This window comes from Jaculus jaculus, chromosome 4 (genome assembly GCF_020740685.1).
Source record: "Jaculus jaculus isolate mJacJac1 chromosome 4, mJacJac1.mat.Y.cur, whole genome shotgun sequence".
Lineage (NCBI taxonomy): Eukaryota > Metazoa > Chordata > Mammalia > Rodentia > Dipodidae > Jaculus > Jaculus jaculus.
In genome coordinates this window covers 24,350,056-24,377,461 of record NC_059105.1, presented here as the reverse complement: position 1 = coordinate 24,377,461, position 27,406 = coordinate 24,350,056, and the positions used below count along the sequence as shown (strand labels likewise).

General features: G+C 44.4%; 1 protein-coding gene across 1 annotated transcript in view; it reads right to left on the bottom strand.

The window, feature by feature from the left end:
- Pecr (peroxisomal trans-2-enoyl-CoA reductase) overlaps positions 1–18,888 on the bottom strand; it is a 30,747-nt gene extending 11,859 nt beyond the window's left edge. Inside the window, exons 1-6 of the mRNA XM_045147555.1 lie at positions 18,672–18,888; positions 11,667–11,800; positions 10,194–10,359; positions 6,551–6,632; positions 4,195–4,291; positions 2,801–2,911 (exon numbers count right to left, since the gene is read on the bottom strand). Of these exons, the coding sequence (XP_045003490.1) occupies positions 2,801–2,911; positions 4,195–4,291; positions 6,551–6,632; positions 10,194–10,359; positions 11,667–11,800; positions 18,672–18,795 (714 nt within the window). The 5' untranslated portion in view covers positions 18,796–18,888. The remainder of the gene's footprint in view (positions 1–2,800; positions 2,912–4,194; positions 4,292–6,550; positions 6,633–10,193; positions 10,360–11,666; positions 11,801–18,671) is intronic.
- Positions 18,889–27,406: the final 8,518 nt, after the last annotated feature.

Here is a 27,406-nt window from a genome sequence, read left to right as displayed (position 1 = left end):
GAGAACCTACCTCGAAAAGCCAAAAAAAAAGCTGTTTCTTACCAAGCCTGATGGCACATGTTTTTAATCCCTGCATTCAGGAGGCCGAGATAAGAGTATCACCATGAGTTTGAAACCAGTCTCAGACTACATAGTGAACTCCACGTCAGCTTGAGCTAGAGCAATCTCCTATCTTGGAAAACCAAAATAAATAACTTTCTTTTTTTTGTTCATTTTTTATTTATTTATTTGAGAGTGACAGACACAGGGAGAAAGACAGATAGAGGGAGAGAGAGAGAATGGGCGCGCCAGGGCTTCCAGCCACTGCAAACAAACCGCTAAGCCATCTCTCCAGCCCCAAAATAAATAAATAGATAAATAAATAAATGTTTTCTTCATTGCAAAGGTTAGTCAGAGCAAGAATGAGTGCTACTCTCTGGTAGCCAGAGAACTCTGTCTCTCTCTCTCTCTTTTTCTTGTTTTTTTTCCCAGGTAAGGTCCCAAGTTCTGGGATTAAATGTGTACACCACCACGCCTGGCTAAATCTTAACTTTTTTTTTTTTTTTTTACTTTTTCGAGGTAGGGTTTCACGCTGACCTAGAATTCACTCTAGTCTCAGGTGGACTTGAACTCATGGTGACCCTCCTACCTCTGTCTCCCAAGTGCTGGGATTAAAGGCATGTGCCTCTACACCCAGCTAAATCTTTTTAATAAAATTGATTTTCCCCATTGAGGAATATGAAATATCTGTTTTTGTCTTTATCGTGTTCAATAAAAGATATTTTTAGGGCTGGAGAGATGGCTTAGTAGTTAAGGCGCTTTCCTACAAAGCCAAAGGTCCTAGGTTTGATTCTCTAGGACCCACATAAGCCAGATGCATAAGGTGGTGCATCCATCTGGAGTTCATTTGCAGTGGCTGGATGCCCTGGCACACCCATTCTCTCTTCTTCTTTCTGCCTCTTTCTCTCTCTCTCTCAAACAAATAAAAAGAAAAAGAAAAAAATATTTTTAGGACTGGAGAGATGGCTCTGTGGTTAAGGCACTTGCATACAAAGCCTAATGACTGGGCTTCAATACCCCAGTACCCACATAAAGGCAGATGCACAAAGTGGCACATGTATCTGGAGTTTATTTGCAGCAGCTGGAGGCCCTAGTGTACAAATTCATTCTCTCTTTCTCTCCTTGCAAATAAATAAAAATATTTGAAAAAATATTTTTATCCAAAATATTTTTTTCAATTTGAGCTGTTTTGTTTCTGGATTTTTAGTTTTAATTATGAAAAAAGAAACTTAAAAACACCATGCCTGGTGTGGTGGTGCACACCTTTAATCCCAGCACTCGGGAGGCAGAAGTAGGAGGATCACCGTGAGTTCAAGGCCACCCTGAGACTATATAGTGAATTCCAGATTAGCCTGGGCTACAGTGAGACTCTACTTCAAAAAACAGAAACACTTGCCTTGTAAGCACAAGGACCACATTTTTACTGTTTGTTTATTTTTTTAATTTTTTTTGGTTTTTCAAGACAGAATCTCACTGTAGCCCAGGCTGACCTGGAACTCACTCTGTAGTCCCAGGCTGCTCTTGAACTGACAGTGATCCTCCTGCCTCTGCCTCCTGAGTGCTGGGATTAAAGGCGTGCGCCACCACACCTGGTAAGGACCATAGTTTGATATGACATATAAATGCTGGGTGTGGTGGCGTGCCCCGGCAACCCCAGTGCTTGGCAGACAGAGATAGATGGGTCCCTGGGCGCTCCTGGGTCTAATTGGTGAGCTCCAAGCCAATCAGCATCCTTGTCTTGACAAAGATGAATGGCCTTCCTGAGGATAAGTGAATGGGTCCTCTGACTTCCATACATATGTGTGTACACATGAACCTATATATCCAGAAGTTCCCATCTACCCACATACTAACACAAACACATACAAAAAGATCAGGCTGGGCTGGAGAGATGGCTTACCAGTTAAGCACTTGCCTGTGAAGCCTAAGGACCCCGGTTCGAGGCTCGATTCCCCAGGACCCAAGTTAGCCAGATGCGCAAGGGGGCACACATGTCTGGAGTTCGTTTGCAGTGGCTGGAAGCCCTGGCGCACCCATTCTCTCCCTCTCTCCCTCCCTCCCTCTCTCTCTCTCTCTCTCCCTCTCCCTCTCCCTCTCCCTCTTTCTCTCTCTGTCTGTAGCTCTCAAATAAATAAATAAAATAAAAAAGATTGGGCTGGAGAGATGGCTTAGTAGTTAAGGTGCTTGCCTGAGAAGCCTAAGGACTCATGTTCAACTCTCCAAGATCCCACATAAGCCAGACACACAAAGGTGAGGCCAGTGCCTGGTCACACATGCCCCACTAGGCGTCACAAGTGTCTGGAGGCTGATTACAGTGACTATGGCCCTAGCATGACAATTATCTCTCCCTCACTAAAATAAGAAAATAAAAAGGGAAAAAACTGATTTTGCTGTCATTTGAGAAAGCTAGTGGTTTTTATATATTTCAATCAGGGGCCACCTTACAGAACTCTATTATGGACCTTCATAAAGCCACAGTTATCTGACTTGCTTAGGGCTGTGTCAACAATTCCATGTGATAAAATAATGAAGCTGAAAAGAACAAAATTTTGTTTTTAGTTCCCACTGCCTTCATCCTTGAGTGAAGTCTACAGTGAGGACTCAAGGCAACTAGGACGTGCCCCAGATCTGTACACACAGGAGAGACACTTTGGTGACCGAGAGGAAATCACCTCTGTCAGAAAGCCAGGCCACACAGCAAGGGCACCAGATAATACACATTCCCAAAGTTGTGCTCAACAAAGTTAGAAACAGACGTTACCTCTTCAGGAACTCCAAGTCGTTTAGCTGGGATGTTAGCATAGGAACTTGCAAATATGGTTTGTCCCAAATCACCATAGTTGTCCACAGCAGTCTTGGAATAAATTACTCCCTATGTTTGAAAATGAAACAAGGAGACAGGAATGGGTGCCATTAAAATTTACCTGTAAAGGCATAAGGGACTTGCAGGGAGGTAGTTTGGTGGTGAAGCACTTGTCTAGTCTCCCTCAGAGGTTCCATCCTCAGCACTTCAAAACACAGCAATGACAGAAAGACATTAAGGCATCCCATTGACCAATAATAAAAAAAGTTAAAAGGCCTTTAGGCTTTGTAAGCGAGTGCCTTTAACTGCTGAGCTATCTCTCCAGGCCAAACATGATTTTTTTTTTTTTTTGTGGTAGGGTCTTACTGTAGCCCAGGCTGACCTGGAATTTACTCTGTAGTCTCAGGCTGGCCTTGAACTCCTAGCGATCTTCCTACCTTTGCCTCCCGAGTGCTGGGATTATAGGCGTACGCCACCACACCTGGCCAGTGCTTGATCTTTAATTGAGAGTTCCTTCCCACACCGTATCATTCAACTTCTCTCCTAATAAAGGACTAACAACATACCATGAAGATAAAATCTTGTGGAAAAAAATTACTCTTTAAAGCAATGTTTTCTTTCTTTATTTGAGAGACTGTGTGTGTGACTGGGTATACCAGCCTCCGTACCCCTCCCCTCCACTCCCCTCCCCTCCCAGCCCCTCCCAGCCCTACAAAGGAACTCCAGATGAATGTGCTACTTTGTGTATCTGGCTTTAAGTGGGGGTACTGGGGAGTTGAACCCAGGCAGGCAGGCCTTACATGCAAGTGCCTTTTAATAACTCAGCCATTTCCCCTAAAGCAGTTTCTCAACCTTTTCTATGCAATAGAATTTTCTAGGCTGCTTTTTAAACCTATACTCCATGATTTGGAGTTAAGTTCATATAGCACCAATGTTTAAATGTTTCACACAAAACTGTAATACACAGCTAAGAGTAAGAATCACTGGCTTCTCTTGAATATTAACATGTCACATTTTTGTCTTTGATGCCTACAATATATATTTTTTAATTTGGAAGGCTACTGCTACTGGATTTAATACATTAAATTAAAAGAAAAGAATCACTGGCTTAAAATAAAAAGAATCACTTACAAAGCTTAATGTGACTTTGACAATTCTATTATCCTCCAAATAATACTTCACTAATGCATGACTGACTTTCTGACTTAACCTGTTTCTAAAGTCAGTCTTTGACAGTATACTTTCCTAGTTGTGGCTCTACGCTATCTGGTCATCAATGACAGCTATCAACAGGACCCATGGAATCAGAAGGGCACCGGCTGGCAACAGAATCCATCCTCACAGTCACCTACAGGAGCAACGCAGTTGATCCTCACTCCACTGCTGGCCCAGGACACAGCCAAGGACTTGGTCAGGTTGTAAACGCCTGCTCTCGCAGCTCCGCTGTGCCTTTAAAGACAAAATATAAAGACAATTAGCTTCAGGTGGTATTTTTCTCACTAACTTGACAAATGTACCAATAACCTGACAGAACTCCACAACATTCTTTTTTTTTTAATTTAATTTAAATTTTATTTCTTTTATTTTTATTTATTTATTTGTTTTGGTTTTTAAGAGGTAGAGTCTCATTCTATCCCAGGCTGACCTGGAATTCACTATGTAGTCTCAGGGTGAGCCTAGAACTCACAGCGATTCTCTTAACTCTGTCTCACAAGTGCTAGAATTAAAGGTATGTGCCACCACGCCCAGCAAGAATATATTAAATAACTTTTTATTACAGAGAAATAAAACCAAATTGGTAATTTTAAATGGTACAAATATGTGGATATTATTTTTTAATTTCTTAATTTTTAAAAATATTTATTTATTGTAAGGAGAGAGAGAAAGAGAGGTGGATCCTGGAGAATCAAACCTGGGTCCTTAGGCTTCACAGGCAAGTGGCTTAATCAGTAAGCCATCTCTCCAGCCCTCCAATGTTTTTGTGGATGTAACTTCTGTTGACACTTATTGATGGTTTGTTTTTTTTTCCAAGGTAGGGTCTCACTCTAGCCCAGGCTGACCTGGAATTCACTATATAGTCCCAGGGTGGCCTTGAACTCACAGCAAACCTCCTACGTGCTGGGGATGAAGGTATGCACCACCATGCCTAACTTTATTTATTATTTATTTGATAGAAAGAGAGAGAGAGGAGAGAATGGGCGTGCAAGGGCCTACAACTGCTGCAAATGAACTCCAGATACACGTGCCACCTTGTGCATCTGGCTTACGTGGATCCTGGGGAATCAAACTTGGGTCCTTTGACTTTGCAGGCAAGTGCCTTAACCACTAAGCTATCTCTCCAGCCCAAGGAACTTTAAAAAACAAACAAACATTTATTTGCTTATTTATTTGAGAGAGAGAGAAAGAATCAAATACAGAGAGAATGAACATGTCAGGGCTTCCAGTCACTTCACACCAACTCCAGATGCATGCGCCACCTTGTGTATCTGGCTTATATGGGTCTTGGGGAACTGAACTCGGGTCCTTTGGCCTTGCGGGTAAGTGCTTTACCAGTAAGACATCTCTCCAGCCCAGGCAAGGAACTGTTAACTTTGATCCTTAACATTTGTTAAAGGAGAGAAACAGAATGGGTACACTCTGTGCATCTCCTTTTATGTGGGTACTGAGGAATAGAATCTGGACCATCAGAGTTTGCAAGTACCTTTAACCACTGAGCCATCTTTCCAGCCCTCAATCTGAACAGGAATGTTTTAAAAAGCACATTTTAAGCTGGGCATGGTGGTGCACACCTTTAATCCCAGCCCTCAGGAGGCAGAGGTAGGAGGATCACCGTGAGTTCGAGGCCACCCTGAGACTCCATAGTGAATTCCAGGTCAGCCTGGGCTAGAGTGAGACCCTACCTCGAAAAAAAAAAAAAAGGCACTTTTAGCCAAGCGTGGTGGTGGCTCACACTTTCAAACCTAGCACTTGGGAGGCAGAGGTAGGAGGATCACCACGAGTCCAAGATCACCCTGGGACTACATAGTGAGTTCTAAGTCTGCCTGGGCTAGAATGAGACCCTACCTCTGCAGCCCTGAAAGCACATTTTAAAAGGTTAAACAGGGGTTGGGGAGATGACGCAATGTTTAAAAGTGCTTGCTTGTTGGGCTGGAGAGATGGCTTAGCGGTTAAGCGCTTGCCTGTGAAGCCTAAGGACCCCAGTTCGAGGCTCGGTTCCCCAGGTCCCACGTTAGCCAGATGCACAAGGGGGCGCATGCGTCTGGAGTTCGTTTGCAGAGGCTGGAAGCCCTGGCGCGCCCATTCTCTCTCTCTCCCTCTACCTGTCTTTCTCTCTATGTCTGTCACTCTCAGATAAATAAATAAAAAAATGAACAAAAAAATATTTAAAAAAAAAAGTGCTTGCTTGCAAGGCCCGCTGGCCCATGCTTGGTTCTCCAGTACCCACATAAAGCCAGGGGCACAACATGGCATACGACTGGAGTTCATTTGCAATGGCAAGAGGACTTGGTACAACCAAACTTGTTCTCTGTCTCACAAGGAAATAAGTAAAATAAACATTTTTAAAAGTTTAAATCAAAAGAGATACTAAGTGTTGAGGTTACAACTGCTGAAGGGATGGATCACTGATTTCAGGTATTTCCTACCCACTAACCCCCATCCAGAGGTGAAAATCTAAAGACATAAGAAGAAAACAAAATAACTGCTTACGAAGCTCCAGGAAACCCACTCTGAAGAAGGACAATGATATTGACGATAGATCCTCCGTGTGTTTTCATCCAGGAATTGTACACTGCAGAACCCAGACGCCAATCATTAAACGGTGTCCTTTCCGTTATTTCCTGTTAGCACACTGCCTATTTCGAGGTTTCACATTTTAGTTTGCAATTCTTTTTTACAGGAAACCTGATTGTGGTACAATTCAGACATTATAAAATCCATCCTTAGCCGGGTATAGAAGCACATGCCTTTAACCTCAGTATACTTGGAGGCAGTGATGGAGACCAGCCTATAAATACAGAATAAGTTCCAGGCCAGACTGGGCTACAGTGAGACCCCGCCTCAGAAAAAAATACAAGCAAACAAAATTTCCTTTAGCTATTCATTTTATTTTACTTTATTATTTTTTGTTGTTGTTCTTGAGATAAGGTGGTCTCATATAGCCCAGGCTGGTTTAGAATTTACTTTTAGCCAAGGATAATCTTGAACTTCAAATCTTCCTGACTCTACCTCCCTCTCAAATGCTGGATTTGCAGGCGTGCATCACAATTCCTGCTTTATCCAGTGCTGCAGACTAAACTCAGGGCCACATGTACGCTAAGCAAGTATTCTATCAATTGAGCTACATTCCCGGCCTCAATTTAATAATTTATAATATGCAGAATTGTGGAACCATAACACTTTTGATTTAGAACATTGTAACCACTCACAAAGGTTCCTTTGTACCAATCTGAATCTCACAACACAATATATGGTCTATTTTCTTTGTTTTATTTATTTAATTTTTATTATTTGGTTTTTTGAGGTAGGGTCTCCCTCTAGCCCACACTGACTTGGAATTCACTTATAGTCTCAGACTGGCCTCAAACTTACAGTATCCTCCTACCTCTGCCTCCCCAGTGCTGGGATTAAAGGTGTGTAAGTACAATGATTGAGATGGGGAGGTAATATGATGGAGAATGGAATGTCAAAGGGGAAAGTGGTGGGGGGAGGGAGGGTATTACCATGGGATTTTTTTTATAATCATGGAAAATGTTAATAAAAATTAAGTTAAAAAAAAAAAAGGTGTGTGCCACCATACCCCACTGTTGTTTTTTTTTTTTTTTTTTTTTTTTGAGGCAGGGTCTCACTGTAGCCCAGTTATCACTGGTTATGGATATCAGACTTGACCTGCAGACGTTTGCCTAGTGGTTGCTGAGTTTGCATTGGTATAGTGTAGTCTCTCATTGCTGTGCCTTATAGCAACAGGAGTGATTTCTCTGTGCCATTCTATGTTGAGAGTTTGTTTGATTTTATAGGACTTATAGTTAAGAGACTTGGAGCTTTGGAACAATCTTAAGTTGGTAAAGGCTATAGGGACCTTAAAAGTGGAACTAAAAACAATTTACAATATGAGATTGTTATGAGTCTCTTAGATATCAGGGGTAGAATGTGGCAGTTTGAATTTATGTCTGCTAATAGGCTCAGGAGTTTATTAAAGCTGGAACCTTGGATTTCTAGCTGTCTGGCTGGACGAGGCATGACTGTGGGTGGATCCTGGAGTCCCACCCTAAGGTGTTAGTGGGGGCAGATCTGAATTCCAGCCTAAGGTATGCAGAGAGCTTTAGCTCCGCCTGGGGTTCCCAGAGTGTGCTTGCTTATGGTGCTGGTTTTTCTGTCTGCGTGGATCTGTGAAAGGGGGCCAGCTTCCTCCACCATGAACTTCCCCAGGATCTGTAAGCCTGAACTATGTTCCTCCCTCCCATAAGCTGTGCCCAGTTTGAAGGTTCATCCCAGCAACCTGGAGCTGACTATGACACTTGGCCTCTCGAGTGCTGGAGTTAAAGGCATGCACCACCATGCCTGGCTAAAATATACTTTTATTTATATATAAGCAGAAAGACAGAGAGAAAGAAAGGGAAGGGAGAGAAAATGAATAGGAGGGAGACAGAGATAGGGAAAAAGAGAGAGGGGAGATGGGCATACCAGGACCTCTTGCTACTGCAAAAGAACTCCAGATGCTTGTACCACACTGTGCTTTATGTGGGTGCTGGGGAATTGAACCCAGGCCACCAGGCCACCAGACTTGGCAAATAAGCACTTTTAACTGCTAAGCCATCTCTCTAGCCCCATGGTTTCTTTTCTTTCTTTTTAAAAATATTTTTATTTTATTTACTTATTTGAGAGAGAGAGAGAGACAGACACAGAGGGAGAGGCAGATAGAGAATGGGTGCATCAGGGTCTCCAGCTTCTGCAAATGAACTCCAGACACATGCACCACTTTGTGCATCTGGCTTTACGTAGGTACTGAGGAATTGAACCTGGGTCCTTAAGTTATGTAGGTAAGCACCTTAACAACTAAGTCATCACTTCAGCCCCCCAATTTTTTACTTACTTTTTAAAATTAGCTAACAAAGAAGTAGGTTTCCATGTGGCTTATTTATAACATCTTTACTTTTGATTAACCCTCTTCTTACCCTTTCCTCTCCTCCATCTATCTCTCCTGACCCCCCTTAAACCATTCTACCCTAGCATTCCTCCTTTTTACTTAGGTAACTACTATCACTTTGTCTTGAGCGCTCCCTTCTCCTCTCTCATGGCCCCTTGCTCACTTCCTGGTCCCTACTACTGACTCTTATTCCAACTCACATGTAAATCAAAAAACAATTTGAAGCTAGGACACTCATAACAGAAAAGGCATTCTGCATTTGACTTTCTGGGCCTGGGTTACCTCACTTTGCATGATCTTTTTCCAAATTCATCCTTTCCCTTCAAATTTCATATTTTTATTATTTTTAGCTGAATAAAACTCCATTGCGTAAATATACCTCTTTATTATCCATTCATCAGGTGAAGGGTATTTGGCATCTGGCTTATGTGAGTACTGGGGAATTGAACTTGGGTCCTTAGGCTTCACAGGCAAATCTGGCTCTATGTGAAATGTGTATGACAAAAAAACACAAACCTTTCCCAAAAGATTAAAAAAAACAATAATTCATTAAGTGGAATGTGGTGATAAGTCATAAGTCAAGGCCACCCTGAACTACCAAGTAAATTGCAGGCTAGCCTAGGCTACAGCAAGACCCTACCTTGAAAAAAACAAAAACAAAAACCTATCAGAAAAATTTTATTTTTGATTTTTCAAGGTGGGGTCTCACGGTAGCCCAGGCTGACCTGGAATTCTCTATGTAGTCTCAAGGTGGCCTTGAACTCATGGCAATCTTCCTACCTCTGCCTCCCAAGTGTTGGGACTAAAGATTTGCTCCATCACATCCAGCTTTTTCACAGCATTATAAATAGCAGAGAGTCCAAAGAGCCACCAAGAACAATGGGGGAGGGGGGAGACAAATGTACAGGAAAATACTTCTAAAAACAATACCAACAGATAAATAAATAAAATCAATTTTATTTTATTTTATGTTTTGGTTTTTTGAGGTAGGGTCTCATTGTAGCCCAGGCTGACCTGGAACTCACAGTGATCCTCCTACCTCTGCCTTCCAAGTGCTGGGATTAAAGGCATGTGCCACCACACCTGGCTAAAACAAAATTGTTTAAATGCCAACAAATAACAGGATGCCCGATGGCTTTTCTCTCAGCCTTTCCTATGATCTCTCAGTGCAGATGTGCTCATTTCTGTAGGTATCATGACACTTACCTGCTTTGCACATGTAGAAAGTACCCGTCAGGTTGGTTTCAATCACAGCATTCCAGCCCTTGGCAGTGATCTGCTCAGGGGGAGATAGGAACTGGCCTCCTCCATTGTTTACCAAGAAGTCAATTTTACCATAAATAGCTAAGGTAGATTTGACCAAATTATCAACCTAAAGAAAAACATTGAAAGTAAAAGTTTAGGGGCTTGAGAGATGGCCCAGTGGTGAAGGCGCTTGCCTTCAGAGCCTAACAACCTGAATTCGATTCCCCAGTACCCACATAGAGCCAGATGCGCAAAGTGATGCATGTGTCTGGAGTCTGTTTGCAGCGGCTGGATGCCCTGGTGCACCTATTCTCTCTGTGTGTCTCTCTTCTGTTTCTCTCTGCTTCTAAATAATTACATAAATAAATATTTTTTAAAAAGTAAAAGTTTAATAGCTTAACTTGCTACTTACACCAGTCACTGGGTTCTAGAAATATAAGAGTATGTGAACAGAAACTCTGAGCACTACCCCCAATGAATGTGTAGTCATCAACAAGTAAAGCTAAAGTGTGGGAGCTTGAGAGGTGGCTTAGTGGTTAAGGCACTTGCCTGCAAAGCCAAAGGACCCAGGTTCAATTCTCCAGGACACACATAAGCCAGATGCACAAGGTGGCACATGTGACTGGAGTTGATTTGCAGTGGCTAGAAGCCCTAGTGTGCCCTCTCTCTCTCTCAAAAATAAAATTTTTTAAAATCCTACAGTGTGGATTTATGGGGGTATAATACTCACAAATCATAAAGCTAAAGCTTTAATTTTTTTGTTTATTTTTATTTATTTATTTGAGAGCGACAGAGAGAAGGAGAGAGAGGATGGGCGCGCCAGGGCTTCCAGCCACTGCATACAAACTCCAGACGTGTGTGCCCTCTTGTGCATCTGGCTAACATGGGTCCTGGGGAATCGAGCCTCGAACCGGGGTCCTTAGGCTTCACAGGCAAGTGCTTAACCACTAAGCCATCTCTCCAGCCTTTTTTTTGTTTGTTTGTTTTTTTGAGGTAGAATTTCACTCTAGCCCAGGCTAACCTGGAATTCACTATGTAGTCACAGGCTGGCCTTGAACTCACAGCGATTCTCTTACCTCTTTCTCCTACCTTTGCCTCCCAAGTGTTGAGATTAAAGGCATGTGCCACCACACCCAGCTAAAACTGTAATTTTGATAAGATACATCTAAGGACTCAGGTCACCCCCTAATTACAACAGGCCTCAGTGGCATTTATTTGTAAATACCAACTTTAAACAATAATAGTGAGAGTCAGTCGAAATGAACACAAAGAAATGCCCCAGGTAAGAGACGTAGTAAAACGTGGTCTATGGCTTGGGCTCGCTTAGCTCCCTCTTCTCGTGAGGTCACCAGCTCTAGTCCAGAGGACAGGGTCAACTTCTAGGCTCTGCTTCTACCTATGGTGCAGAGAAGATGAGGGACCCATCTCCATTACCTCCTCTTCCTTACGGATGTTGCACTGGAGGGCAGTGACTTGAGCCCCACTAGAGGGCGGCAGGGTGGTTCTTAGCTCATCTGCAGCAGAGTTCAATCTGTCCAGCTTGCGGGAGGCGATGACCACGTTACATCCTACAGAGAAAACAGCCCGCGAAGAAGTTAATAAGCTTTCATGAGCTGTCCAAATTCCAACCGTAATATAGAAACCATTGTGGGTGCTCCTATAAAGAGAGACAGACAGAGACAGAGACAGGAGAGAGACAGAGAGAAAACAAAACAGAGCCATTAGGACTTTCATTTCTAGACAATGTAGAGAGAAACTGAGTTTGTCCTCTTGCATATTTGAAACACTGGTTTTTGGGTGTAGGACATCAAGTAGAATAGGCTTAAAAATGAGCAGTCATGGAGCTGGAGAGATGGCTCAGGAGTTAAGTCACTTACCTGCAAAGACTAGCAACTTGGGTTTGAATCCCCAGTACCCACATAAGCCAGATCTGCAAGGTGGCTCATGTGTCTAGAGTTTATTTTCAGTGGCTAGAAGCCTTGGCATGCCTATTCTCCCTCTCTGCTTATAAATAAATTAAAAAAATATTTTAAATATTTTATTTATTTATTTATTTGACAGAGAAAGAGGGAGAGAGAGAATGAATGAGAATGGGCATGCCAGGGCTTCCAGCCACTTCTAACAAACTCCAGATGTGTGCGCCCCCTTGTGCATATGGCTAATGTAGGTACTGGGGAATTGAACCTGGGTCCTTTGGCTTTGCAGGCAAACGCCTTAACCACTAAGCCATCCCTCCAGCCCAAAAAATATATTTTTATTTTTGTTTTTCAAAATATATTTTTTTAAATGAGTAGTCATGGTCTGGAGAGATGGCTCAGTGGCTAAACATGCTGCTTTCACAGCCTATTGCTTTGGGTTCAATTTTCCGGTACCCACATAAAGCCAGATGCCCAAAGCAGTGTAAGCATCTGAAGTTAGTGTGCAGTGGCGAGAGGCCCTGGTGTGCCTATTGTCATATCCCCCTCTCTCTCTGCTTACAAATACATAAATAAATAAAAAAAGAGCAGTCATCTCCGAAAGAGTGGAGATACACAGCAAGAGACCAATGAATACATGAACTTACCACCTGCAGAGAACTCCCAGATTGCCACAATGCACCCAGTCCAATTCCAGAAGCCTCTGGAAGTAGACGAGATGAATCTAGGATCCCAAGGGGACCATGGCAACTGGCGCCAGAGGGCATAGAGAGGTGAGTGACACAGAGTCCTACAGAGTTCCCCTTTTAAGACCCACAGAGTTCCCCTTTTAAGACCTACAGAGTTCCCCTTTTAAGACCCACAGAGTTCCCCTTTTAAGACAGATGGAATGGTTTTCTAGACACTCTGCATCACTTTCATAGCATCACGAGTACTTCACTGTCTTGCCACAAGAACTCTGCCACCCCCAGAACTGACAGGTTTGCCGAATGCAAACTTATCAGAAAGGAAAAGTCAAATACCTACAAATCCACGAAAGGTTCTTCAAGGCGAACCAGGATTCTATAAATACGCTGACAGACCAAGTTCCTGACCTTTGCACAAAATGGTCACTGGTTTGTTTCCTTACGGATTTTTTTCTTCAGAGAGCAGAGTTTGGTGGCGGTAAAGAGCCTGACAGCATTGGTAATACACTATACTAGGGCCAGATTAGGAAATTTTAATTTGCCACTTTTTCACTTATCTTTACTCATTTATTTGAGAGAGACCGACAGAGAGAGAAAGAGGCAGAGAGAGAGAATGGGTGCACCAGGGCTTCCAGCCACTGCAAATGAACTTCAGATGCATGCGCCACCTGTGCATCTGGCTTACATGGGTTCTGGGGCATTGAGCCTCAAACCTGGGTCCTTGTGCTTCACTGGCAAGTGCTTAACTGCTAAGCCACCTCTCCAGCCCAATTTCCCACTTTTTTTTTTTTTTCGAGGTAGGGTCTCACTCTGGCTCAGGCTGGCCTGGAATTCACTATGTAGTCTCAGGGTGGCCTCGAACTCTCGGCGATCCTCCTACCTCTGCCTCCCGAGTGCTGGGATTAAAGGCGTGCGCCACCACGCCCAGCAATTTCCCACTTTTTAATTAAAAAATGTGTATCTTTTCATTCCTTTCAGATTTAAGACTGTTTATCTTTCTATATTTGAGAGAGAAAGAGGCAGAGACAGAGAGAGAGAGAGAGAGAGAGAATGGGTGTGCCAGTGCCTCTAGCCACCTTGTGCATCTAATTTACATGGACACTGTGGATTTGAACCTGGGTCCTTAAGCTTTGCAATCAAGTGCCTTAAATGCTAAACCATTGCTCCAGTCCTATTTTATTTATTTATTTTTGTTTTTCAAGGTAGGGTCTCACTCTAGCCCAGGCTGACCTGGAATTCACTATGGAGTCTCAGGGTGGCCTCGAACTCACGGCAATCCTTTTACCTCTGCCTCCCGAGTGCTGGGATTAAAGGCATGTGCCACCACGCCTGGCGCTTATTTTTTAAAAATATATTTAAAATGTTATTTATTTTCAAGCAGAGAGAGAGACTTTGTACATCTGGCTTTATGTGAGTATTGGGGAATCAAACCTAGGTCATTAGACTTTGCAGGCAAGAGCCTTAACCTCTGATCCATTTCTCCAGCTCTTAACAAATATTTTTACTTATTTATTTGAGAAAGGCAGGGGGTGGGAGAGAGAAAAAAAATGGATGTGCCAGGGCCTCTTGCTGCTACAAATAAACTCCAGATGCATTTGCCACTGTGTGTGTCTGGCTTTATGTAGATAGTAGTGAATAGAACTTGGGTTGGCAGGCTTTGCAAGCAAGTACCTTTAACCACTGAGATGTGTCCCCAGCCCATTTTTTTTTTTAATCATAGTCTGGAGGCTGGAGAGATGGCCTAGTGGTTAAGTGCTTGCCTGTGAAGCCTAAGGACCCCGTTTTGAGGCTTGATTCCCCAGGACCCACATAAGCCAGATGCACAAGGTGGTGCATGCATATGGAGTTCATTTGCAGTGGCTGAAGGCCCTGGCGCACCCATTCTCTCTCTCTCTCTCTCTCTCTGCCTCTTTCTCTGTCTGTCGCTTTTAATTAAATAAAAAATAATTTAAAAAAATCGTAGTCTGGGCTAGGAAGATGGCTCAGTAGCTAAAGTGCTTGCTTGCAAAGCCTAATGGCCTATGTTCAATCCCTCAGTATCCATGTATGGCCAACTGCACACAGTGGTACATGCATCTAGAATTCATTTGCAGTGGCTAGAAGCCCTGGAATACCCATTCATTCTCTCTTTCTCTCTGCTAATAGATGAATATATATATTCAGACTGTGCCAGATCTTAGAAACACCAGTATAACTAAAGACAATTTGCATGTTCATGAGAAAAACATTTGAAGGGCCAGGTGTGGTGGTGCATGCCTCCAATCTCAGCACTTTGGAGGCAGAAGTAGAAGGACCACTGTGAGTTTGAGGCCACCTGGAACTGCAGTGTGAGTTCCAGTTCAAGCTGGGCTAGAGTTGAGACCCTACCTCAAAACAACAACAACAACAAACATTTAAAGGAGGGCTGGAGAGATAGCTAGGTGGTTAAGCCGTTTGCCTGCAAAGCCTAATGAACTGGGTTCGAGTTCCTCATACCCACATAAAGCTAAGTGCACAAAGCGGCATATGCACGTAGAGCTCGTTTGCAGTGGCTGTAGTTCCTGGTGCACCTATTCTCTCTTTTCCTCTGTTTGCAAATAAATAAATAAAGCTATTTCAAACAGCTAGTCATGGTGGCACATGCCTTTAATCCCAGCATCCAGGAGGCAGAGGTAAGAGGATAGCTGTGAGCTTGAGGCCAACCTGAGACTCCATAGTGAATTCCAGCTCAGCCAGGGCTAGGGCGAGACCCTACCTTGAAAAATTTTTGTTTGTTTGTTTTTTAGAGGTAGATTTGTTTTTGTTTAACTGGGTATGGGGGTACATATCTTTAATCCTGCCACTCTGGAGGCAGAGGTAGGAGGATCGCCATGACTTCGAGGCCATCCTGAGACTACATAGTGAATTCCAGATCAACCTGGGCTAGAGTGAGACCCTACCTCAAAAAAGAAAAAAAAAATTTATATATATGCTAAGAGAGAGAGAGAGAGAGAGAGAGAATAGGTGCACTAGGGACTCTAGCTGCTAGAAAGATACTCCAGATGCATATGCCATTTTGGCTTTATGTGGGTACAGAGGAATTGAACCTAGGTCATTAGGCTTTGCAGCCAAGTGGCTTAACCACTTAGTAATCTCTCCAGCCCCCCTTCAAATGTTTGTTGTTGTTTTGAAGTAGGGTCTCAACTCTAGCCCAGGCTGACCTGGAACTCACAGGCTGCCTGAAACTCACAGTGGTCCTTCTACTTCTGCCTCCAAGTGCTGATATTTAAAGTCATGCACCACCACCATAAATTGGAGGCCCTTCAAATGTTTTTTTCCTGAACATAAATTGCCTTTAGTTACAGTGGTGTTTCTAAGATCCGGCACGGTCTGAATACATATAGTTGTCTATGAGGAGAGAGAAGGAAGTGGCGCATACAGGGCCTGTAGCCACTTCAGTCCAACTCCAGACGCGTGTGCCACCTTGTTCTCCTGCATCACCTTCTGTGTTGCAGTCAGGTTCGCATTGTTGGCAGAAAACAGCCAACCAAGAGCAGCTTGTGGGAAAAAGGGGTTTATTTTGGCTTACAGACTTGAGGGGAAGCTCCTTTATGGCAGGTGAAAATGATGGCACGAGCAGAGGGTGGACATCACCTCCTGGCCAATATCAGATGGAAAAAAGCAACAGGACAGTGTGCCAAACACTGGCAAGAGGAAGCTGGGCTATATCACCCATAAGCCCACCCCCCAACAATACATTGCCTCCAGGAGGCTTTTTTTTTTTTTTTTTTTGACAGGGAAAGAGAGAGGAGAGAGAGAGAGAGAGGGAGGGAGGGAGGGAGGGAGGGAGGGAGGGAGGGAGGGAGAGAGAGGGAGACACACACACACACAGAGAATGAATGGGTGCGCCAGGGCCTCCAGCCACTGCAACAAATTCCAGATGTGTGCGACCCCAACTGAGGCAGAAGGATGCCAGGCATGTTCCAGGAAAAGCAAGACAATAGGAACTTCTAAAGAAGAATGAGAATAAAAACAAAGAAGGCTCCAGATATTAGGAAGAAGAAAGGGGCAGGCAGACCATCTGAGGCTTGTGGGTCATTGTGAGGAATTGGGTTTTGGATTTTTTTTTTTTTTTTTTAGTTTTTTGAGGTATGATCTTGCTCTAGCGCCAGCTGACCTGAAATTCACTATGTAGTCTCTCTCAGGGAGGCCTTGAACTCATGGTGATCCTCCTACCTCTGCCTCCCAAGTGCTGGAATTAAAGGTGTGCACCACCACACCTGGCAACAACTTATATTCTCACCTTTTCTTTCCTTTACTTTTCTCTCTCTCTTTTTTTGTTTATTTTTATTTATTTATTTGAGAGCGACAGACAGAGAGACAGAAAGAGGCAGTTATATATATATATATGTATGTGTATATATATATGTATATATATGTATGTATATATATATATATATATATAGAGAGAGAGAGAGAGAGAGAGAGAGAGGAGAGAGAGAGAGAGAGAGAGAGAGAGAGAGAGAGAGAGAGTGGGCTCACAAGGGCCTCCAGCCACTGCAAACGAACTCCAGATGCATTCGCCTCCTTGTGCACCTGGCTTACACGGGTCCTGGGGAATCGAGCCTCGAACTGGGGTTCTTAGGCTTCACAGGCAAGCGCTCTTAAGCCATCTCTCGAGCCCTCTCTCTTTCATTTTGGAGGCAGGGTCTCACTCTAGCCTAGGCTGACCTGAAACACACCCTGTAGCCCAGGCTAGCCTCCAATTTATGTCAATCCTCCTACCTCTGCCACCGTGTGAATCAAGGCCTCTTGTCCCCGAGAACCAACATTAGACACTAGACTATCACTTTTTGGGTCACTGGTTTGGGAATTGAACCTGGGTTGACAGGCTTTGCAAACAAGTGCCTTTAACCACTGAACCATCTTCCCAGCACCAATATGTCAATTTTCCCCCCGTTTTAAAATTTTAGTTTTAAAAAGTTTTGTGTTTTGTTGCTGATCAAGTGATATTTTCTCATATACTTATTTTTTACTGCTCTTTTGGAACCACTGGGTCATATCACTAACCTATTTTTCTCATCAAATATCTTTATCTGCTTGTGAAAGCACTTCATATGAATTATCTATTTGCAAATATTTTTCTTCATATGCCTTTAGTTTTGTTGTTTTTAAAAATACTCATTGATCCGGGCATGGTGGCACACACCTTTGATCCCAGCACTTGGGAGGCAGAGATAGGAGGATCGCCAAGAGTTCAAGGCCACCCTGAGACTCCATAGTGAATTCAAGGTCATCCTGGACTACAGTAAAACCCTACCTTGAAAACAAAACATTGTCCCTCTCTCATAAATAAGTAAATAAATAAACCTCACTGAAGATTGATATCTTCACATATGTAAATTTAACTATCTTCCTTCCCCTTTGTCGTCTCCTTGTGTGTGTGTGTGTGTGTGTGTGTGTGTAAGGTGTCTTTCCTTCATCCAAGTTAAATATTCACTATCTTTGATTTCTGTACTTATGCAAAGGGATGTAAGAAGAAAACATAACAGGAGACTCACACTACGTTGACAAACCTTTTGCCAAATGAAATCCTTCCGTGTTTTGTAATCTGTGGAATTAGGAAACATTTCATAGATTACGTTTAAATACAAAGACACAATTAATTCCACAGCATGTTTTCGCAGGTCGGCTTACTCCAGGCACACGGTCTTTGGCTCTCTTCCTAATGGCTAGTGGATGTGTTGGGAAGAACGCCCCTCTTCCCCGTCCCTCCTTGGCACCTTCGCCCAGCTCTGCAGCCCTTGGCTCTGCAAGCCCGCCCGCCGGCCCCAGCGCCGCCGCCACCTCTGCCGAGTCCCGGAGGCCTGCTCACGTACCCAGGTGCAGCAGCTCCTTCGCGATGGCCTTTCCGATGCCCGTGCCACCCCCGGTGACGATGGCCACTTGATTCTTCATCAAGTTGGCTGCCAGGCAACTCAGATACTGAGTCCTAGAGCCCATCGCGGGAGACCGAGTGAATGGCACGGAGTTAAGTCCTTGGACTCCGCCGGGGACAGCCAGGGAGGCTGAAAGGACCCGTGCCCACGTGAGCGGGCAGCCCTGCCCCGCCCCGCCCCGCGTGGCCCCGCCCCGCCCCGGCTCCGGCTCCGGCTCCGCCCCCGCCCCGGCTCCGCCCCCGCCCCCGCCCCGGCTCCGCCTCCGCGGCGCAGCTCTGCAGCCTCCTGCGCTGGACCGTCCGCCGCCCTCGCCTCTGTCTGCATCCTCTGCCAGCGTTGGTCCCAGGGCACGTGTGGGTGAGACTCTTCCTTCGATTTTTTAAAATTCTTTTTACAATTTCGATGACACTGGGAAGAAGGGGAAGGGAAATAGGGAGAAAGAGAAGAATAGACCAAAGATGAGCTGTGTCGAAAATCCAATTCTCGAGGCCATAGCTTTCACAGTTAATTACAATTAAATCTCCAGGGCATCTGGAAATGAGAAAAGACTGCAGCCCCAGACCCTAGCTGCGCCCGTCCACGTCAGACGTCCCGCCGGCCTTTTGGGTTCCAGATGCTGTGTGCGGCTGTCTTGGGTAGGGAAGGGGCAAGGCTTGGCTGAGGCGGCCAGAAATCCAGGTCCCAGATCCCTTCATCCTCAAGGGTGGGGCCCCAGGGAACGGGATGAGGAAGGAAAGACATAGGGTTGCAGTTAGCCACGGAGCCCAGATAATAAAAGCTTTAAAAGAAACTGGGGCCCTCTCTCACCTCATTCCCTGCGCCCCACCCTGGAATGGAAGGAAGGAGGAAGCATCCTTGACTAAATTTGAAATCTGCCCCCCACAGTTAGAGGGTCTTTGGTTGGAGGGTGTATGGTATCTGCAAGACTCATCGGTAGGTCAATGCTTGTGAACCTGCCTTCTAGTTCATTCCTTATGCAGTGTGTCTGGGGCGGGGGGGCGGGCATTATTCACATTCTCTAATTTTTGCCTTAAGAACTTTGCAGAGCTAGGAAAGGTGTCAGGAACAGTGACACATCTTAAAACAGACAGGATGGTTTTTCTAACTCTGTTGCTAGAGTGCTGTATTTCCTGTTAACAGGTGTTAAAGTAATGTAAAAGCCAACTAATACCATCTTTTTAATTTAATTTATGTTATTTTATTTTTGGTTGAGTCCACCTCTTAAGACTCACAAAGCAGATTGGAAATGGGATTGATGGGACTGGCTGAGAATGGAGCCAGCCATCGCTTCTGCTTCTAGGTCCCTCCTACCGGCAGGACTGCAGTTCTTGGAGAACCTTATTTCCTCCTTCTCTCTCTCCCTCTGTCCTTCTCTGACCTCCTTTTAGAAACATTTCCCTCTAACTTACTTGTGATGGGTTCCAGTCTACACTCATTCAAGGAATAAGAAAGCTCTCTGGTTATCATTAGCTAGGTAGTTGAGCAAGAAATCACTCATCCTTCTACCTCAGTTGTGTGCTTATGAGCAAATTAAAAAAATTGTGCCACCATAACCAGTGTTTTTGTGTGTATGTGGGTGATGTGCATGTGTGTTTGTGTGTATGGGTGTGTGTGGCTGCATATGAAGCCAGAAAGGTATCTTAGTTGCCTTCCCACTTTAAGACAGACCTTTCACTAGATAGACTAGTTAGCCAGCAAGCCCCAGGGACCTCCTGTCTCCCCCTCTCCAGCCCTGGGATTACAGTCATCACTTCTGGCACCCGACTTTTACGTCGGTGCTGGGGATCCAAACTCAGGTCCTCATACTTTACTGACTGAGCCATCTCCCCAGTTCCCACCGTAGCCACCTTTAAAAAACAAATTTAAATCTAGAGGTTTGAAATATTGTTGCAGAAAAATATAATCTCCTGGTGCTTTGATCCCAATGACAAAGTGGTTCGGTGTTTGCCTATGAATCTGAGTATTGGCTTTAACTGCTAAGCCATCTTTCCAGCACAATATGTGTTTTTCTTGCCGGGCATAGTGGTGCATGCCTTTAATCCCAACACTCAGGAGATTGAGGCCACCCTGAGACTACATACTGAATTCCAGGTCAGCCTGAACTAGAGCAAGACCCTACCTTAAAAGAAAGAAAGAAAGACAAGACAAGAAAAGAAAAACATGTTTAAGGTTGAACTCATGGTGATCCTCTTACCTCTGCCTCTCAAGTATTGGGATTAAAGGCGTGAGCCACTACGCCTGGCTATTTTTCTTTTCTCTTCTTTTCTTTCTTTCTGTCTCTTTCCTTCCTTCCTTCTACCCACCCCTCCTTCCCTCCTTTCTTCCTTCCTTATTTCTTTCTTTCAACAGAAAAATAAATACTAAATTTTGAATGTTTTATTTTTTTTTTTTATTTTTTTTGTTTTTGGTTTTTCGAGGTAGGGTCTCACTCTGGTCCAGGCTGACCTGGAATTAACTCTGTAGTCTCAGGGTGGCCTCAAACTCATGGCGAACCTCCTACCTCTGCCTCCGAGTGCTGGGATTAAAGGCGTGTGCCACCACGCCCTGCTTGAATGTTTTATTTTGGAAAATTGCAGACTCTCCCCCCCCCCTTGGGTGCAGGAGCAATTTAAATTCCTTTCAAAGATAACTTTATTGAAGATTTAATTTCTTGTGTTCTGTGGTCTGGTCTGGACCTGTAGGTTCTCAGTGATGGGCCACTGAGGCCCAGGCTGTCCCACAGCCTCTGTTTAGCTGCTAAGTGGACTGTAAACCAGTTGTGTCCACTGAAGATGAGAAGGTGCCATTCCTCTGCTGCAAGGAAATTGTAGACTAGCATTCCGTGATCTAGGTAGAGCCTGTGATCCAGATGTGCAAGGAGGCATGACCTCTTTAGGCCTGCGCCTCTGACCTCGGGGTTTAAAGGTCTGTGCCCCTGTGTGCCACCATGGTCTGGATGCAGGCCAGTTCTGCTTGGAAGTGAGCGCTTAGTGGTCAGATTTTAGTTTTGGCCCCTTCCCGGGACCCGCACACTGTGCTGCACTGTCCACTCCTGTGGCTGAATCAGACACTGCCCTTGCCTGTGCTCAGCATCACTGCCCTCTTTGTCTTGGGGAGAAAGGCATCAGCGACGACTTCCTTCCTCTTCTGAGCTGCTCACCCTGCTCCCCGCCCCTCCCCCACCCCATCTGCTTGGCGGCTTCCTTTTCTCCCCTTTGCAAAGCAGCTGCTGGCTGAGATTGGCAATGGCTTCTGGGATTTTTAACATACAGACTAGACTCACAGAGTCTCGGTGCGTCGGGCACACCAGCGAGGCATCTAGTCCTGCTCTCGCTTTCAAGCAAGACCGCTGGCACTCCTGAGCTAGCTCATGTGATTAACTCGCTACTAGCTCACAATGTTTGCCAGTGAGCATGGAGCCCCTGCTGCGTGCCAGCTACTGACTGCTCAGGTGTGGAGACTACAGTCAGCCAGTTAGGCTACCCTGTCTTTGTACAGTTTATGTTCTAGCAAGTAGGATTGTTGGGAATGGAGGTGAAAGGGTATGTGCTCCAAGAGAAGAGGTAGGACAGTGGCCAAAGATCAGCCCTTAGAGCTCTTACAGCAAGGCAAGGGATTTATAACTGACTTCGCAATTGCCACCAGGAACTGTTTCATTGCTGAAACTGCCTCAGTGTTATAACCAAGTCAGGGTTTTGGTTTTATTTATTTATTTATTTACTTATTCTTTTTAAATTTTTCTTTTTTTTCTTTTTAAATTTTTATTAGCATTTTCCATGATTATAAAAAAAAATCCCATGTTAATTCTCTCCCTCCCCCCCCCACTTTCTCCTTTGAAATTCCATTCTCTATCATATTACCTCCCCATCACAATCATTGTACTTACATATATACAATATCAACCTATTAAGTACCCTCCTCCCTTCCTTTCTCTTCCCTTTATGGCTCCTTTTTAACTTACTAGCCTCTGCTACTAAGTATTTTCATTCTCATGCAGAAGCCCAGTCATCTGTAGCTAGGGTCTCTAGTCACTGCAAACAAACTCCAGATGCATGTGCCACTTTGTGCATCCAGCTTTACATGGCTACTGGGGAATTGAACCCAGGTAACCTGTGCCTGGACAATCCTCAAGGATAAGTGGTCTGTCCTGTGTGACATCAGGACCATCTTGCTGTCCAGCCAGAGCCTGCTAGGAGAAGCGAACATCCACAGCCTTTTGAACACACATGCAACTGAGCTCTGGACAACCTCACAGCTTTGAGGAAATACCTGCAAGAAAGCCGCTCAAAGCAGGTCGGCAGCAAAGAGCCCAGACCCCAGCTGTCCAGCCTTTCGCTCTCTGGCCTTTAAATTTACTTTTTCCCCTTTGGTATTGGAAGCTGAAGCTTTGCAGGCAAGCACCTTAACTGCGGAGCCATCTCTTCAGCCCTGCTTTTCTTTTACTTTCTTTTCTTTTTTCTTTTTTTTTTCTTTCTTTTTTTTTTTTTTTTTTTTTTTTTGCTTGTGTATGAGCACACATGTGCTTGTGTGCATGTGGAGAGGTTAAAGCTGGACATCTTCTCTTTGCTGTCTACCGTCCTTGTTGAGACAGCATTTCGCTTGTACTCAGAGCTTGCCTATTCAGCTAGTCTAGCTAGCGAGCTTGCTTAGGGCTTATGACCTCCACAACCACAGACTTTTGGTTAGGCTTTCAGTACCAGACAGGAATTCCTTCCCGTGGTATGGGACTCAAGTCCAATCAGATAGAGTAGTTGTTTTCCCCATAATAAGACATGCTTCCATGGCGCCAGTTGGTACACTTGGCTTGGCTGGCCAACCATAAAGCTTGCAGGGTCCATTGCTGGTTAAGACCCTGGATGACTTTTCTTCGCTAACAGGCTACATAGGTCTTTCCAACATCTTGACAGTTAAGTCAACAGGGAGGAAGCTTTCAGTTCAGCTGCAGCTTGGTTCCATTGTGCCCTGCAGCCCAAGCATATGGAATCTTCAGCAATAGGCCTTATGATCTAGTTCTGGTGAGCAACTAAGAGCCTTGGCAATAGCCTATAATGTTTTGGGTGCATCAGGGCCCTGGCCTACAGTTCACTGGAAGCTATCCTACCCCTGACACTGAAATTTTCTAATAGCAATCTATGGCTTCTGGGCTCATTATCCACCTCCACAGGATACTTGTGTCCAAATCTTCTCTCTCTGTTTTTTAAACATATATATTATTAGCTACAAAGAAGTAAGTTTCCATATGGTTTATTTGTAACATTAAATTTCACACACAAAATATTTTTATTTATTTGAAAGAGACAGAATATGGGGACAGTGAGGCCTCTTGCCTCTGAAAGTGAACTCCAGATACATGTGTCACTTAAAATTTATTTATTTACTTATTTTAATTTTTTTATTGACAACTTCCATAATTGTAAACAACATCCCATGGTAATTCCCTCCCTACCCCCACTTGTCCCTTTGAAACTCCACTCCATCATATCCCCTCCCCCTCTCAATCAGTCTTTTCTTTTTTTTTTTGGTTTTCCAAGTTAGGGTCTCATTCTGGCCCAGGCTGACCTGGAATTAACCATGTAGTCTCAGGGTGGCCTCGAACTCATGGTGATCCTTTTACCTCTGCCTCCTGAGTGCTGGGATTAAAGGTGTGTGCCACCAGGCCTGGCTCTTTTCTTTTGATGTCATGATCTCTTCTTCCTGTTCTGATGGTCTTGTGTAGGTAGTGTCAGGCACTGTGAGGTCATGGATATCCAGGCCATTTTGGGTCTGGAGGAGCACATTGTAAGGAATCCTAACCTTCCTTTGGCTCTTACATTCTTTCTGCCATCTCTTCCACAATGGACCTTGAGCCTTGGAAGGTGTGGTAGAGATATTTTAGTGCTGAGCACTCCTTTGTCACTTCTCAACACCATGGTGTCTTCTGAGTCATCCTAAGGTCACTGCCATCTGAAAAGAGAAGCTTCTCTGACCAAAAGTGAGAGTAGCATTAATATGTGGGTATGAACATTAAGAGAAGTACTTACTGGGAAGTTTGGTGAGCATCGTATATACAGACACCAGCAGATGTTACACCCTTAGGGCTCATGACTATCCCTGTTGTAGGTTTTCAGTATTAGGGATGTATCACCTCCCATGGAGCAGGCCTCCAGTCCAATTAGAGAACAGTTGGTTTCCCCCATAACAGACGTGCCACTATTGCACCCGTTGGCTCATTTGGCTTGGCTGGCCAAACTGAAGACTTGCAGTGTCCACTGTTTTGAGTATCTATCTTCACAGGTGATTTCTTTCTCTCTCCCATTGAACTGCATGCAACGTAACTTTTTCCAGCCCTCTGTCAGCTGGTCTACATGGAGGAGGTTTTCTACTTAGCTCAAGCAGGATTTCTCAGTGACCTTGTGGTCCAAGTATGTGGAATCTTCAGCAGTAGGGTCTTACCATCTATTCCTGGTGGGAAACTAAGGTCCTTAGCAATGGCCTGTAATGTTTTGGGGGGATCAGGGATCTCCCTGGCCAGCAACTCACTGGAAGGTATACTATTCCTGGCACTGAAAATTTTTTAGTAACAACCTATGGCTTCTGAATGTTCCATTGTCCAAAAAAGTAAGTTTCCATATGACTTATTTATATCCTCTTAGATTTTGATTAGCCCTCCCTCCACCTTTCCTTTACTCAATCTCTTCCCCTGACCTCACTTAGGCCTTTTCACCCCCATTAATTAATTAATGCGAAGCCTAAGAACCCCGGTTCAAGGCTCAATTCCCCAGGACCCATGTTAGCCAGATGCACAAGGGGGCGCATGCATCTGGAGTTCATTTGCAGTGGCTGGAGGCCCTGGCATGCCCATTCTCTCTCTCTCTTTCTGCTTCTTTCTCTCTCTGTCTGTCTGTCACTCTCAAATAAATGAATAAAAATAAACAAAAAAAATTTATTTAAAGTAGACAGCAGGGCTGGAGAGAGGGCTTAGTGGTTAAGACATTTGTCTGCAAAGCCAAAGGATCCCGGTTTGACTCTCCAGGACCTATCAAGCCAAATGCACAAGGAGGTACATGTGTCTAGAGTTTGTTTGCAGTGGCTGGAGGAGGCCCTAGTATGCCCTCTCTCTCTCTTTCTCTCTCCCTCCCTCCCTCCTTTCTCTCTCAAATAAATTATACATTTGAAAAAGTAGACAGTAGCTGAATGTGGTGGCACACGCCTTTAATCCCAGCACTCAGGAGGCAGAGGTAGGAGGATTGCCATAAATTTGAGGCCACCCTGAGACTACATAGTGAATTGCAGGTCAGCCTGGGCTAGAGTGAGACTATCTCAAACACCCACCCACCCCAATTTTTTTTTTTTTAGGGCTGGAGAGGTAGCTTAGTGGTTAAGGTGCTTGCGTGCAAAACCTAAGGACTGAGGTTCAATTCCCCAGTACCCATGTAGGCCAAATGTAAAAGGTAGCACATGCATCTAGAGTTTACAGTAGAGGCCCTGCCATGCCCATTCTCTCTCTCTCTATATATATATATATGTGTGTGTGTGTGTGTGTATCTGCCTCTTTCTCTCAAATAAACAAATAAAAATTTAGAAACTGTTTTTAGAGGGGATGGGGAAAAATTTTTTTAATTTAACTTATTTGTGTGCGTGTATATGTATGTGTATCAAGTGTATGTAGGTGTGCACTTGCCATAGAGCACGTGTGGTGATCAGAGGACAACCTGATGGTTGGTTTGCTTTTGCTTCCACGTTTTGGAGACAGGATCTGTTGTTGCTGCTGCTTTTAAGCTTTTAGATTCTCCTGACTACATCTTCCACTGCTGTAGGCGCATTGGGATTACAGATGTAGGCTCCAGTTTTCGTCCGGCTTCTACATGGTCAATGAGGAAGATTGAACTTGGGTCAGAAAGCTTAGAAGCAAATGCCTTTGACTGCTGAGCCATTGCCAGACCCCTCTTCTTCTTCTTCTTCTCCTCCTCCTCCTCTTCTTTTTCTTCTTTTTGAGGTAGGGTCTCACTCTAGCTCAGGCTGACCTGGAATTCACTATGTAGTCTCAGGGTGGCCTCAAACTCATGGCGATCCTCCTACCTCTGCCTCCCAAGTGCTAGGATTAAAGGCGTGCGCCACCATGCCCGCCCCCTCTCCTTTTTTTAAAATCTCTCTCTCTCTCTCTCTCTCTCTCTCTCTCTCTGTATGTGTGTGTGTGTGTGTGTGTGTGTATGGGTGGGCTGGATTAATCCTTTAATCTTGTAGTTCTGGTCTCCTGCTGCCTAGCTGGAGAAGGTGTCATTAGGGCAGATCCTGGCATCCAGCCCAAAGGTGTGTTTTGGGGTGGATCTGAACTCCAGTCCAAAGGTTGTGGAGAGCTGTGTGAGCTGCAGCATGGTGCTTGCTGCCTTATGCTGTTTGCTGCTTCTGCTGGTTTCGTCTCTCTGCTTGGATTTATTGGTGGGAAAAGCTTCCTCCACCACTGAGGGAACTTCCCTGGGTCTCTGAGTGAAGTTAACCCCTTCCTCCCATAAATGGTGGTTGGACGCTAACCCCAGCATTGCGGAAATAACTATAACACTGGATAATTTTGTTTTACCCTCTTTCTTATGAAGGTCAGAAGGCCAAGAAGTATTCAGAATTTACACCAAACATCAATAGCGTAATGTGTACAAAATAGGGAAGAGATTTAAGCCTATTTTCTTTTTTTTCCCTCTACTTGTCTTCAGGTATTCCGT